The 14,959-nt window shown below is 41.6% G+C and overlaps 2 protein-coding genes across 7 annotated transcripts; one reads left to right on the forward strand and one right to left on the reverse strand.

The window, feature by feature from the left end:
* Positions 1 to 154: 154 nt before the first annotated feature.
* sgf29 (SAGA complex associated factor 29) lies at positions 155 to 4,262 on the reverse strand. Of its 6 annotated transcripts, none has more exons than XM_023792350.2 (10): positions 4,189 to 4,262; positions 3,696 to 3,775; positions 3,228 to 3,303; positions 3,070 to 3,142; positions 2,013 to 2,077; positions 1,759 to 1,888; positions 1,500 to 1,646; positions 1,112 to 1,147; positions 618 to 783; positions 155 to 372 (listed from the first exon to the last, which is right to left on the reverse strand). In XM_023792350.2, exons 2-10 carry the CDS (start codon positions 3,768 to 3,770, stop codon positions 256 to 258), a joined length of 885 nt encoding a protein of 294 aa, XP_023648118.1. In that variant the 5' UTR covers positions 3,771 to 3,775; positions 4,189 to 4,262; the 3' UTR covers positions 155 to 255. The 6 variants fall into 6 exon arrangements, with proteins under 6 accessions (XP_023648118.1, XP_023648121.1, XP_023648116.1 ...); XM_023792353.2 differs by having other exon boundaries at positions 3,696 to 3,751; positions 4,063 to 4,223; XM_023792348.2 differs by having other exon boundaries at positions 4,063 to 4,223.
* A 7,367-nt stretch (positions 4,263 to 11,629) lies between these two features.
* On the forward strand, positions 11,630 to 12,497 carry nupr1b (nuclear protein 1b). The gene is made up of 3 exons (XM_023842734.2): positions 11,630 to 11,842; positions 11,937 to 12,077; positions 12,164 to 12,497. Exons 1-2 carry the CDS (start codon positions 11,746 to 11,748, stop codon positions 12,062 to 12,064), a joined length of 225 nt encoding a protein of 74 aa, XP_023698502.1. The 5' UTR covers positions 11,630 to 11,745; the 3' UTR covers positions 12,065 to 12,077; positions 12,164 to 12,497.
* Positions 12,498 to 14,959: the final 2,462 nt, after the last annotated feature.

Raw genomic sequence — 14,959 nt, forward strand, 5'->3', positions numbered from 1 at the left:
TTGGTAATCCTAAGAAGCCAGAAGTGTCTCAGTAACAATGCAACATGCACCCTGCCACCAAATCATCATTAAACTGATCCCTGTTTTTAAACTTTTAAGTTCGTATATACTGCCCCCCACGCCCCCCACCCTGAATGCAGAAACACTGCATTGATGAAAAGCTCATAAGCAACTTTTATTTAACACCATACTTCACATAAAGACACACTGACACATATAAAGCACCCCCCCCCCCCCAGCAGAAACACGCCTCCTTCACTTCTTCTTGTTCTCCTTGCAGGCCACCACGTATCTCTGGGCCACGTTGAGAGGAGGGGAGTACCCATCAGCGTAGGACGTGTCCTCAAACAGCACAGAGTAATCATCCTGGGGCTGTCACGGTGACGGTAAACACTGTTAGCCAGCCATGCTAACGGCCTCACATACTGCTGCAGCACGGTAACATATAATGCAGGGACTTCTTAAGCCTGTCGGTCTGCACCTCCAAGAGCAGGTAGTTAACAGAAGGCTGGGTTACTTACCAACAGTTAACATACTAAATGTGAAGAGGTAAAACAACATAAAACAGGCAGAGCCTTGACGCACTCAGTCACACGGTCTCCCAGTGTGGTCCTTACCCGGTGCGGCGGTGTGTGGATTAGTGCTCGGTAGAAGCATGTGGTCTGGGGGTACAGAGCCAGGACGAGGTGGTCTTTGCTGAAGAGCGCCTCGGGGTCTGTCTCTGGGTTGGCCTTCCACTGTGGCAAAGGAATGATTCTCCTTCTGCTCAAAGTGTGTCTCCTGCTGGGACATCGGGGGTGGGGTGAGGGGTTAACCAGACACCACACACACAGACACCCTGACAGAGTCAGCTCTGACACACTCAGAGTGTGAGTCTCATACCTCCTCTACTCAGACTCTCAGCGTCCACCTCGTCACACAGTGACATCATGGGCGTTAAACATGTAACAAAGCACTCTGACCTGAAACTCTAAAAATACCAACTCAGCTTCTACAGGCGTAGGAAACTAGAGGAGGCTGACCTCAAGACGATGTCACTCGGTCGATCAACAATCAGAAAATGCCGATAGCAGTTATACGTCTCACACACCACCGAAGAAGCCATACTCACTCTTTGCCCTCCTCATCAATGTCGTCCACTTCATACCTGAGTGTGAGAAACAGTGATGATTCTTCTCCCCATCCTTCATGTTCTTTTAAGTTCCCTGCAGCACTGCTGTGTGGCCTCATCCCACATCAGCTGCTTGGCATTTAGGTCTTGTGACCGTGCAGGCCAGGTCGTCACTTTCACCTTTACATCATCTCACTTTTTCTTCACATACGACAGCATGATTTATAATGACCTGCCTTAACCTTAACCAGAAATGCAGAGACGTACAGTATTTTGAGGGGTGATGCGTCTCAAACTCAGTAACACAGTTTTCCCACAGCCTGATTTTTAGACACATCACACCTCATGTTCTCACACCCCACTGCAGACCCTCCTCTTCCTGGCTTACTTGTTGGTGGAGTGGCTATAGCTGACAACCTCAGCCAGGATCCACTGCTCGTCGCCATCCACGGCCTTCACCCGAGCCGCCACCTTGTCTCCTGGCTTGGCCACATAGTCGCTGCTGGCAGGAATCGCCCCGCACAGGGGGGGTGGGCTGAGAGAAGGGGGAGGGGTAGGTATACTGTTCACACAGTAATTGACTGCGATGGGCCTGCAATGACAAGTCCCAGGCTCCCTCATCATCACACCCCCTGGTGGGTATTCACCTTTCCCCTGGCTTGCCGATCCAGAGGGGCAGTGTCATGGCAGACTGCTGCAGGAGGGTCATCAGCACGCCCCTACGCATGGTCTTCCTGGGGGGGTCGCTGTCACTGTACACCCCCGCCATTTTCGCTGCTGTTAGTCAGAGTGGTGCATGAAAGGGAGTGAGACACAGAGCACATAGAGGCCTGCCGCAGGCATTCAAAGACACGCTTTTGTACGCATGGACTCGCATGCATGAATGAGGTCATACACTGACCGATGCGTCTTTCCTCCAGAAGGGATTTTATCTCAGCAATCTTGTCCAAAGCATGTCGAAGTATGCTGTAGAGTAAAGGGCAGGAAAGTCAAGAAGTATACTGCAGAATAAAGGGAGAGACAGACAGGAAGTATACTGCAGAATAAAGGGAGAGACAGACAGGAAGTATACTGCAGAATAAAGGGAGAGACAGACAGGAAGTATACTGCAGAATAAAGGGAGAGACAGACAGGAAGTATACTGCAGAATAAAGGGAGAGACAGACAGGAAGTATACTGCAGAATAAAGGGAGAGACAGACAGGAAGTATACTGCAGAATAAAGGGAGAGACAGACAGGAAGTATACTGCAGAATAAAGGGCAAAACAGTCGAGATGTATACTGGAATATAAAGGGTGAGAGTCAGGAAGCATATTGCAGAGTAAACAGCAAGAAAATCAGTATACTGCAGAATAAAGGGCAAGAAAGTCAGTATACTGCAGAGTAAAGTGCAAGACAGGAAAACATCTCATATAAGCATACTAAATATTATAAGCAACAGTTATAACTTTGAGAGTGTATTAAGCCAACTTTGGAAATAGACAAGACAATTTTGTGAAACAGGACTGTGAGAAATATGTGATATGGCCAAGGACATTAGACACATCACACTTCCATATTCTCCCTAGCTAGGGAGAATATGGCCTGTATCAGACTGACCATGGACCCCCCAATCGTTCACTGGCAGGCCAAATAATTACAAATAATTTACAAAGTAATGAGGAACCTCACCGTCAGCCACAATTTGGAAAACAACTGAAGTATTAAAAGAGCTGAGACTTTGGTGGAAACTTGGGAAAGCAATGCTGAGACAGTTAGTGTCTGAGCTTCCTTTCAATCAATCAACGATTAGTCAGTCTAATTATAGACACAAATACCGCAAATAAAAATATGAATGATATGCAATCATTCACTGGCGCAACAATTTAAGTGAATGTTCAATTCTGCTGCTCGAAAACAAGAGAAAAGCAGGAGAGGAGAGCCGAGCCACAAGCGAGCACTATCAGGCAGGCGATCACCTGCACTCCGCCTCCGCGTCGGCTTTCGCTGTGGTGTACAGTCCACGCAGCTTGGTCCGGTAGTATGGAGAGGCTGGGGAGAGCCAAAAATATGCATCAGAGAAACAGAAACAGAGACAGGCAGACAGACACAGAAAGACAGAAAGGAGAAAGCTCACTTTTGTTTTCTGTCTGCATTCGTTCATGGGTCTTCTGGATGTTGAGCAGGTTGTGTTCACTCCGAGATCGCTCCTCCTGACACGCAGAGAGTGTTCATCAATATTAGTGCAGGGCTGCCAAATTTGGTCAGCTGGCTGAAGTGAGATTCGAGACTCAATACAAGTCTGCACACACATGCACATGCATTTACATGTATGTAACAGTTTAATTACCTTGTAAAGTCTGTAGGATTTGCAAACTACCCCAACGCTTTTGATGCTAACTTCAGGATTATAATGAAATAATATAAATTTGCAGTACGATTTCTTCGTTGGCAACCCTGTTACTGTTATACACGCGGGTAAGGCATCATCTCTTTTTTCAAGAATTCCCAAATACCAATGAACATGTTGAAAAGGGGACCTTAAACACACTGTCTCTCAGACGTACAGACATACACAGAGCATATCAACCCGACTACGTTTTACCTGCGTCTGTTTGATGAGCTGGTGCAGTTCAGTCAGATATTCTGCTATTTTGGTGTCTGTCGATACAAGAGCCATTGTACCTAAGAGGTTGAGAAATCGACCCCCGCATTAACACTAAACACATAAGGGGAGATCGCCGCTACTCAGGTTAAATCAACATCAAGTCGCTCGGTAACTGCAGTTATACATGTCATCAAATTTGTCACGTATCTCCCTGCAAACTCCACGTTGCATTCTGCTAAATAAACATTATCCACAAAAAGATTTAACTCTAAAATCAGTTATTTTATGAAGTATACGGTGCAGAATTACGTCATCTCTTTGCCAGTGCAAATCTAATCACGCGAAGTAATATTTTAAAACGTACATCAAATTACATTCAGTACGTAGTTTAGAAGTGGCATAAAGTGCGCAATCACAATTATTTCAAGATTTCCATATGTAGCTTAGCACAGACAACCGCGGCTCACAAGGAAGTATTTGGATCACGCACAGCAGGGCCTTAGGAGACTACGGCACTTCCAGAGGGACAAATATTACAAACGTTATTTTAACAACTCATTTTCTGTTTCGAAATCGAAAACGTGTGAAAGTTTTCGGTTGGTTTTTCAGTTCTGTTCTTTTTAGTGATTCATATGTTTCAGATCTGTTTTATTTCTGGCTATTAATCACATTAACGGACTGTAACCTTTTAGATACTACAGACGTGCATTTTGTTGAAGTAAAAACGAAATGAAGAGCAAACGTTTCGCTTGTGTGTGTTTCTCCCAACGTGGTATGTTTGCGTTTCCTTTCTCGCAAACTTAAGACCAAAATATAGAAACAAAACTGTAGAACCAAAACTATAGGTCTAAGTGATATCCAACATTTTCTTATTAATGTTATATTATTCTTTTATTTTTGAGAATGACTTTTTTTGAGTTCTTGTTATTTAATCAAAGTATATGATGATTGATTGACATATATCTATGATTCATTTCTTAGTCAATGCAATATATAGGCTACATGTGGGGTGATTCATTCATAAATGGATTTGTTTATTCTATATCTAGCTGTCAGCGTTTAACGTTCGCGTATTACAAATAGTTATATCTCCGCCTATTTTGTCCTGCAAAGAATTAACGATTTTAGGAACGAAATAACAGACGTCACGTATGTTCTTATGACGTCGCGAATGCTAGAGGGCTGAATTTTCCTATGGTTCCTTGGTTAAACGGAGGATCGAGTCAAAGCAAATTCGTGAAATTTTGAGGGAAAAAATCGTATTTTTACAAAATGAACATGATGGAAACCAAATCACTGTTAAAGTGTTATATTAAACTGAATCATCTTAACATAATAATCATTACAGCAGTTAAGCCCTGATTCTTTTTCAGTTATATCACACTCAATAAAGCATATTAATCGGATTGTTTTTCTTTTGGTACTTGCAATACTCCTAACAAATATATAATAAGGCATACTCTCTTTAACAAATAACTGAAAGTTAAAAATACAGTAATATCGCATTTTTAAATATGGGTTTTAAAAAAGGAAAAGTGAGAGTATTAAAGGAGAGAAGATGTGAGCGAGGGAGGTGGCACGTGACGGAGGAGCGGTAAGTACACCGTGTTCCGTGTGTCACGAAGTGCAAACTGGCCCGGTACTTTTCCACCTTGCAGCTGCACGTTTGCTGTCAAAACAATCAGGTCACATGATCTGTCCAAGCACGATCGTTTCACAATCTGTTGTCAAAAACCTGTACAGCAAGCAAATTCTTTCGAAAGTTTGGGATGTAGACAAGGGCGTAACTTTGGCTGGAACATTGGGGGGGTCGAGGTCTCCACCCATTACAGGGGAAACATGATTATTGGGGGGGGTTATATTGGCTAGATCTGATTATTGGAAGGGGGGGGGGGGGTCATGACCCCCCTAACCACCCTGGAAATTACGCCCATGGATGTAGAACAAGATTGAGACTCACGTCAGAGCTGGGTCAGAATGATTTGCTGTGGGGGACCAAAATGTCCAGGACCGATTTTTAATTCCAGTCCTGGCCTGCTCACTATATCATGACAGTGTGTAGTTAGTTTTACTACATCACCTCTATCATGAACAGTGTTGATAGTAACGCGTTACTTTATACTTCCACTACTTACCAAGTAATGTAACTAATTACTTTTTCAAATTAAATAACACATTTAAAATTTAAATGGGCTCGTTACTTTTGTTTTGCGTGAAAATATTAATGAACAAATTCAGCTAGCCTATTCCCGTAATTTCCTGTTTATGACCTAACATCATCCGCCCTTACAGTGGCGCAATGAAATGGGTACAGTGATAGATAAATTTTGGCAGTTGTATTGTCTCGCAGTACCACAGCAGCAAGACTAAAATAATTTAATTACCTAAATAGCACACCTGCATAGGTATGATATTTGCACCATGCTTTAAAATCCATTGCCAAGGCATTTAGGCTACCTGTAAATTATATATGTTCACTGACTGTAAATTGTTTAACTTGAGAGACACCATCGGCCGGAACCACAGTTCTTGTGTGACTTGACCAATAAATATGATTCTGATTAATCTGGTTCTGATCTCACTGAGGTCATTTACTTCTTCTGTTTACCCCGCGTTCTCATTAGAACCATATACCAAACAAACTATTTCACTGATTAAACATTATATGTTTATTAATTTAGGCCTTAATGTTGATAATTGGCCTAAATGGACCACGATCATTTAACGACGTTCCGGTGTAAAACCAGCGATGTGTGCTGTCTGGGTATGTATGCATTAATAAGAGAATTGAAGTAATGCAAAAGTTACTTTCTCTAGTAGCTAATTACTTTTATATGCAGTGATTGGTAAAGCAATTGAAATACTTTCGAATGAAGCAACAAGTAATTGTAACTAATTACTAATTTTCAGTAACTCGCACAATACTGATCCTGAACGCACAATACTGATCTATGTCTTTTGATTCTTATATTGCACTGCCTTGTGCTGTATTTAAAAGCAAAAGTAATTAATTGTCATTGTTGACACACCACAGCCCAACAGTGAAATGTGTCCACTGCATTTAACCTATGTGACATAGTAGTGGGTAGCTATTATTTAGTGAAAGCGGTAGCTTACTGGTCGGGATTCTAACCAGCAATCTTTACATCACAAGTGTTATGTCTTGAGACATCCTTAATTATCTTGGTATCAAGATGTTGTGCATATGCATGGATGTTGCATTGTTGGTTGCTTGTGGTGTCAGTTCTCTGCTCCCTTCTAGAAACCAGCAATGAAGAAAACCAGGGGACGGAGACCTGCTTGTTAACAAGACCAGTTTTGATTGGCTGAGAGACACTGAGGTTGGGGATAAAAGCCTGGCCGCTCATGCCCCTGAGACAGAGTCAACGCTCTGTTACTGTTGACTGGTTGGTTGTTGTGGTTGGTTTGCCCAGGTGCAGACTGGTTATTGGTTGAGGTTATTTGGCCTGGTTTAGAGTATGGTGTGCTGTAAGCAATGTTTATTTCCTTTTTTTTTCTTTCTTTGTTGTAATTAGGCCTTTTGGGAGCTTGGTAGGGAGGTGGGTGCCATTTTTGTTTGAGTGTGCTTTTCTCTTGTTTTTGGTTAGTTAGGGAGTGAGGGCAGTTTCTGTTAACTTGTTTATTTTTGTGTTTTGAGGTAAGGTAGTTCCTCTCCGAATAGCTAGTCTTGGTTGGTTTGATATTTTGGCCTTTCCCTTTCCTGAGGTTTATGTTATGCTCCCAACCTTTGTAAATAGCTGTGTTGATTAAAAACTTTTGTAATCTGAGAATTTCTCCTTTTTGTTTGTTTCTATTATGGCGTCCTAACCCCGGGACCGCTTAGTTGTGCAGGGTGCCGTAAGACAAGCATACTTCCCTAACCATGAGGCCACTACAGCCCCAATAAAGTGTATGACAACATCACGGACAGGATTTGAACCTGTGTGGGGAAATCCCATCCCAAAGATGGGGCAAGATGAACTGCTAGGGTGGGGGAAAGAAGGGAAAAGGAGAGGGGAAAGAGGAGAAGAGAGAAAAATGAGGAAATACATATATAATCCTATACAAATAAAACATGTCTATTTCCATAAAATACAGTCTTTTACTCACTTTTAACCTTTCTCCAGAAAACATTTATTTTCTGATGTTTATGTATCCAAAATTCAAGCAGAAATTGACAAATATCTTTTGACTGGACACATTTATCAGAAACATTTGCTTATATAACAATAATAAAAACTACACTTGAAGTTGTTTTGCGAAAACAGAAAAAAACAATTCGAGTAATTGCCACAACATTAGGAGTGGCAAAATCCACAGTTTGGTACATCCTGAGGAAGAAAGAAAGCATTGGTGAACTCAGCAACGCAAAAAGGCCTGGACGTCCACGGATGACAACAGTGGCGGATGATTGCAGAATCATTTCCATGATGAAGAGAAACCCCTTCGTAACAGCCAACCAAGTGAACAACACTCTCCAGGAGATAGGTGTATCAATATCCAAGACTACCATAAAGAGAAGACTGCATGAAAGCAAATATAGAGGGTTCACCGCAAGATGCAAGCCACTCATAAGCCTTAAGAATAGAAAGGCTAGATTGGACTTTGCAAAAAAACATCTAAAAAAGCCAGCACAGTTCAGGAACAGCATTCTTTGGACAGATGAAACCAACCTCAAACTGTATCAGAATGATGGAAAGAAAAAAGTATGGAGAAGGGCTGGAACAGCTTATGATCCAAAGAACACTGCATCATCTGTAAAACATGGTGGAGGCAGTGTGATGGCTTGGGCGTGCATGGCTGCCAGTGGCTGCCAGTGGCACTGGGTCTTTAGTGTTTCTTGATGATGTGACACAGGATGGCAGCCGAATGAATGTTGAGATGTTCAGAGACATCATGTCTGATCAAATCCAGCCAAATTGATTGAGCGGTGTCTCATAGTACAGATGGACAATGACCCAAAACACATAGTAAAAGCAACCCAGGACTTTATTAAAGCAGAGAAGTGGAATATTCTCGAATGGTCAAGTCAGTCATCTGATCTCAACCCCATTAGCATGCATTTCACTTGCTAAAGAATAAACTACAGACAGAAAGACCCTCAAACAAACAGCAACTGAAAGCTGCTGCAGTAAAGGCCTGGCAGAGCATTAAAAAGGAGGAAACCCAGCGTCTGGTCATGTCCATGAGTTCATGACTTCAGGCAGTCATTGCCTGTGAAGGGTTTTCAACTAAGTATTAGAATTGAACATTTTATTTGCAGTTATATTAATTTGTCCAATTACTTATGAGCCCCTGAAAGGAAGGGATTGTGTAGAAAAATTACTTTAGGTCCCCACATTTTTGTGCAATGTTTTTGTTCTACCCACTGAATTAAAGCTTGAAAGTCTGCACTTCAACTGCATCTGACTTGTTTCTTTTAAAATGTATTATGGTAATGTACAGAACTTAAAAATTTAAAAACTTTGTCCAAATATTTATGGTCCTGGCTGTAACGGTTGTATTTCCACACAATACCATCTTTTCATTCACTTTTATCCTTTTCTTCAGAACAACTATTAATTTCTGTCTCTGTGGGCTCTCTCCCTGATGCACCTGTCTGCTGAGCTGACTGAAAAAAAGTTATTTCTTGTTTGAAAATAACTTCTTGACTTCACTTTTAGCAACTGTAAACAATCCAAGCACTACTACATTTCCTATGCAAAAATGATATCAAAATAAAGAGTTTGTAAACATTTTAGCCAACAAATAGGCTCCAGACTGACCGTGGCCCTGAATATGATAAGCGGTTTCAGAAAATGGATGGATGGATGGATGGCATTTTCCCTTGAACTTTTCCATGACTGACTGGCATATTTCCATGACTATGTTTTTGTTTAAACTTCAGTCTACATAATACACAAGAATTAAAATCTGTGGAAAATGTTTTAATTACATGATTTTTAATTTTAATTACATGACGTGAACAAGACGTGAAATGATTACGTTATGCCCTGAATTTAATGCATTTAACAAAATCTATTTTTTCTGAATTTATTTTACATTGATCACATATTATTATGCTGTGTTATAAAATTCCATGACTTTTCCAAAACTTTCTGGGTTTTTTATTCAAAAACCTTTCCAGGCCTGGAATTTTCTTTCTTTTTTTTTTCCAAAACGTATGAACCTTGAAAATATATCAAAATTAAATATGATCATCCTTATGGTATCCGCATGTACAGAGGATTTTTCCCCCCCAAAGATGTCATGTTCTCGGACTTGGTGGTTGTATGGAGGAGTCAATGGACAGCTGTCAATGTTTTTAATGTCAGCTTTCCATTTGCTGGCCCCCAGCTTCTTACCTATGGAAAACCGGTACTTCCCCTGGGCATACAGGTACAGGATACCTGCCCAGTAGGCGTCGGGTTTAACTTTCTTGGTCATTTCTGTAAATGTCAAATATCTGGGTAAATGCGAGACAACTTTTTGAGCTTCCTAATGATACGTCACCCGGCAACTTTCCTGCTTTTCCCCTGCAGTTCGTATAGTTTGTACGTACATTGTTTATTATTTGAATCGTTCAAAACATGGATAAAATATAAACTACACAAGATTCACGAGTATCTTACAAGCGCATTTTTGAGGACGATTCTGGAAACAGGTAAACTGACAATTTCAGTAAATAAAAATAAAAATATTCTAAGATTCATAAATGCATAAACCAGCTTGTACATACCGCTTTTAGTCCTATCAGTCTCTCACTCTTTTTTTTATTGAATATGCAAGTACATAATATACATCAAGTGTAAACATCTTGTATATACAAATCAGTAGTTACGTCAGGGGAGAAGACAAATAAAATAAAATGGAAAAAATAAAGAAAGAGGAGAAAGAAAATTACATAAATGTATTTTAAAGCAGAAAAAGATTGTTCTGACAGCCTTCTTGTTCAGTGAGCAGGAAATGAAGGAGATGCAATGTTTTACATTAATAGACAGGTCAATAAAAGCAGGTTTTATATTCTGGAATTTTGACTTGTGAATGTAAAACTTGGCAGTGGGCCACCGTGACCATGACTTGCCGTATGATTCACAAGAATTTCACTAGCCTATATATTCACGTGACAGTTAAACTTAATAGCCTAGGTCGACTCATTCGCTAATCAACAACAACAACAAATTTATTTTTGTATAGCGCATTATCACAACATTACATCGTCTCAAAGCGCTTTACAGCATCCCCACCCAAAGCCCCCAGTGAGTAAGCCATAGGCGACAGTGGCAAGGAAAAACTCCCAAGAAGGAAGAAACCTCGGGAGGGACCAGACTCAAAGGGGGAGCCCATCCTCCAGGGGCTGGCAGGGAGAGTCAAATACAGTAAATTTTGAGACACAAACGGGGAGCAGGGGGAAGATGGCAAGCCGGTGAATCGCCAGGCAACTAGATGGCAGGGAGCGGGTCATACAAGGAAGATGACACAGGCAGAACGGCAAGCCGTCTAGTGTTGTCCTACTTTGCGTTGAGTAAATAACAGCAACGCATTCGTTGTTATCTAGTACAACATGAAACGGACCGTACGAAATAAAATAAAATATGGCACATAATCATGATCAAGTGCAGATAAAGAATTGAGGACATATAGGAACAAAAAAGAAGGTTGAGTGGATCAGAGAAATGGAAAGAGAAAGTCAATTGATGATAAGATTAATAAACATTGACTTCGATGTAAACACGAAACAGTTACAAAGAAAGAAAGAAAAAGAAAGAAAGACAAATTCTCAAACAATGGCATATGAATTACTTCAGTACTTCAGTTTGTACGGGCGCCGAGTGTTGAGCAAACATTAACTAAAGCTGATGCAACTTTGAGTCAAATGTTTACCGTTGAGTCACGGAAGGGAAATCGGGCCAAGGCGAAGGACGGAGGGCGGAGACACGGTTATAAAAGAGCCCAGAGCCATGCAGAGAAAAACAAAAACAAGGGACCCGGGAGACAATCACTCCACAGCAGCTCTGCAGAGTAATACACTTCAAAAAGCCACTGCTCTTTTTCATTTCATCGAAAGATGAGTTTTGTGGAAGTTAAGAATCTGGAGCCCACCACATTTGAGGCGAACTACTATGATGAATATGACTATTACAATCTGACCGATCGCTACTGCGGTAAGACAATGCGTTTTGTGCGTTTATGTACACGTATATTACTTAGGCTACGCATGTATTTATGTACAGTAGGTGTGTCACTCTCCCCTCCCAGGTGGTGCCAGCCGCAAGGGCCGCACGAAGCGCGAAGCGGACTGTAACACCAACAGACCCTCCCCGGCGGGTCACGAGCGCAAGATAGCGGAGAAACTGCAGAACTCCAAGAGGAGGGCAAAGGAGTGAGGGATGGCACATTGTGAGTCTCTACGTAACGTGCCCCATATCATTTTGTCAATGCGGTTCATGCAGGATATGATGTCAACCTCTTCAATGTCCTCTCAGAGCACACCGGACAGATGAATCTGGCAATGGACCACAAGTCGCCTTGGCGACAGATGACGGCAGAGAACAAGCAGACTGCAAGAGCCGAGCTGAGGCTTGGACAGAAGTCTGGCCGGCTGATGGAAAGCGAACATTAAAACGTGACGAAGCTGCGTCGCTTCAGACTGAGAACAGATGGCTTTTCACGAAGGGGTTAAATTAAGATGTGCTTCGTGTGTGTGTAGCGTCGGCAACCTGACTCTTTGTGTATGGTGTACATGGCTGGAGGAAAATCAATCAATTGTGTTTTTCTCACAATTGTAAAGTAATTCTGAAAATAAACGTGTTAAACCTCGATCAGTGTTTTTGTCTATTCACATATTCATTTTTCTTTAAACTTCTACTTCTTTGTTTGTTCTTTTGTGTTTTGGTTTTTATAATGTTCTCCACTGACGGATGTGTGGAAAAGTCAGGTCTGTCAGAAGTGGTCTGGTTACTAATTACCCGAATATCATGAAAACTCTGACGGTGACAAGTCCGGTCGGGTCTTTGTTCAGTTGTTGTAGATCCGCGCTCGGAAGTACCGAACATGGCCAGAGGGTGGTAGTATTGAGCTGTGTTAGCATGTGTGTAAAAGGCCCCCCTTTTACTTCATGTAGCATCAAAGTATACTACATAGGCCTACATACACTCACCTAAAGGATTATTAGGAACACCATACTAATACGGTGTTTGACCCCCTTTCGCCTTCAGAACTGCCTTAATTCTACGTGGCATTGATTCAACAAGGTGCTGAAAGCATTCTTTAGAAATGTTGGCCCATATTGATAGGATAGAATCTTGCAGTTGATGGAGATTTGTGGGATGCACATCCAGGGCACGAAGCTCCCGTTCCACCACATGCCAAAGATGCTCTATTGAGTTGAGATCTGGTGACTGTGGGGGCCATTTTAGTACAGTGAACTCATTGTCATGTTCAAGAAACCAATTTGAAATGATTCGAGCTTTGTGACATGGTGCATTATCCTGTTGGAAGTAGCCATCAGAGGATGGGTACATGGTGGTCATAAAGGGATGGACATGGTCAGAAACAATGCTCAGGTAGGCCGTGGCATTTAAACGATGCCCAATTGGCACTAAGGGGCCTAAAGTGTGCCAAGAAAACATCCCCCACACCATTACACCACCACCAGCCTTCACAGTGGTAACAAGGCATGATGGATCCATGTTCTCATTCTGTTTACGCCAAATTCTGACTCTACCATTTGAATGTCTCAACAGAAATCGAGACTCATCAGACCAGGCAACATTTTTCCAGTCTTCAACTGCCCAATTTTGGTGAGCTCGTGCAAATTGTAGCCTCTTTTTCATATTTGTAGTGGAGATGAGTGGTACCCGGTGGGGTCTTCTGCTGTTGTAGCTCATCCGCCTCAAGGTTGTACGTGTTGTGGCTTCACAAATGCTTTTCTGCATACCTCGGTTGTAACGAGTGGTTATTTCAGTCAAAGTTGCTCTTCTATCAGCTTGAATCAGTCGGCCCATTCTCCTCTGACCTCGAGCATCAACAAGGCATTTTCGCCCACAGGACTGCCACATACTGGATGTTTTTCCCTTTGCACACCATTCTTTGTAAACCCTAGAAATGTTTGTGCGTGAAAATCCCAGTAACTGAGCAGATTGTGAAATACTCAGACCGGCCCGCCAGGCACCAACAACCATGCCACGCTCAAAATTGCTTAAATCACCTTTCTTTCCCATTCTGACATTCAGTTTGGAGTTCAGGAGATTGTCTTGACCAGGACCACACCCCTAAATGCATTGAAGCAACTGCCATGTGATTGGTTGATTAGATAATTGCATTAATGAGAAATTGAACAGGTGTTCCTAATAATCCTTTAGGTGAGTGTATATTGTAGCTGCCATTAGCCATTATATTTCTATGGATTAATCTACCGACTATTTTACCGATTGGTCGATTAATCAAAATGATTCATTTTCCTCCAGAAAATGAAATTGGCTATTTAATTTAATTTTGAAAACAACAAACTGTATGTCATTGCAGGGCTTTAGATAATGTACCAATTTATATGTAAAATATGGTTTAACTAGAGTTTGTTACAGTAGTCTTGTAGTACTCGGGACTGGTCTTGGTCTCGAGACCACTTTTTGGCGGGTTTGGTCTCGCCTCGTAACCAACTTATTTTTACACGGTCTTGTCTCAGTCTCGGATATAGAGGACTCGAGGTTTTATTTCAAGACCAGCCAAGACCACTAATCAAAACGCCTCAGTATTTATCACAACGGCTTAATATTCATCTGCTCGTTATCCGAGAGAACCCGATCGACAAACGCAAAATGCGTGGAATTTCGCACCCAAATTAGTCTCAGGCTCTTAACTTTGGATACGTATAATGCACAGACATGAATCGCATATCTTTGCAATCGAGAGAACGTACTCGATCCAGTCGTCCAAGTTGCAGCGTTGTGTGCTAAAATATTAGAGTATCCTGAGCGTAATGCACATTTTCCAAGAAAAAGCAACGCTACTAATACATAAAACATCGATATTATTCACATTGGACGGAAAAGAAAGCGCATTTTTGCTTCCGCAATGATCCACGCACTACTCTTCTGTGAAAAAATACTGGTAACACTTTACTTAGAACAGTCGTTATATTGCATTATACCTACCTTCATAAGGCATTATAACACATTCATAAAGTATTACAAACACGGTTATATCTATTCACAAATAAGTCTATAAATAAATGGATAGAAAACACTCAAAAATGGGCCTCAATTAGCATTACATACTGT

Source organism: Paramormyrops kingsleyae, chromosome 22, assembly GCF_048594095.1.
Source record: "Paramormyrops kingsleyae isolate MSU_618 chromosome 22, PKINGS_0.4, whole genome shotgun sequence".
Classification (NCBI taxonomy): Eukaryota; Metazoa; Chordata; class Actinopteri; order Osteoglossiformes; family Mormyridae; genus Paramormyrops; species Paramormyrops kingsleyae.

Coding starts and splice junctions, on each gene's coding strand:
- sgf29 (XM_023792350.2), bottom strand. CDS start 3,770: ATGGCTCTTGTATCGACAGACACCAAAATAGCAGAATATCTGACTGAA. Junction 2,078..3,069: donor GACGCGGAGGCGGAGTGCAG/GTGATCGCCTGC, acceptor TTTACTCTACAG/CATACTTCGACATGCTTTGG. Junction 784..1,111: donor ATTGATGAGGAGGGCAAAGA/GTGAGTATGGCT, acceptor CCGATGTCCCAG/CAGGAGACACACTTTGAGCA.
- nupr1b (XM_023842734.2), top strand. CDS start 11,746: ATGAGTTTTGTGGAAGTTAAGAATCTGGAGCCCACCACATTTGAGGCG. Junction 11,843..11,936: donor TCTGACCGATCGCTACTGCG/GTAAGACAATGC, acceptor CTCCCCTCCCAG/GTGGTGCCAGCCGCAAGGGC.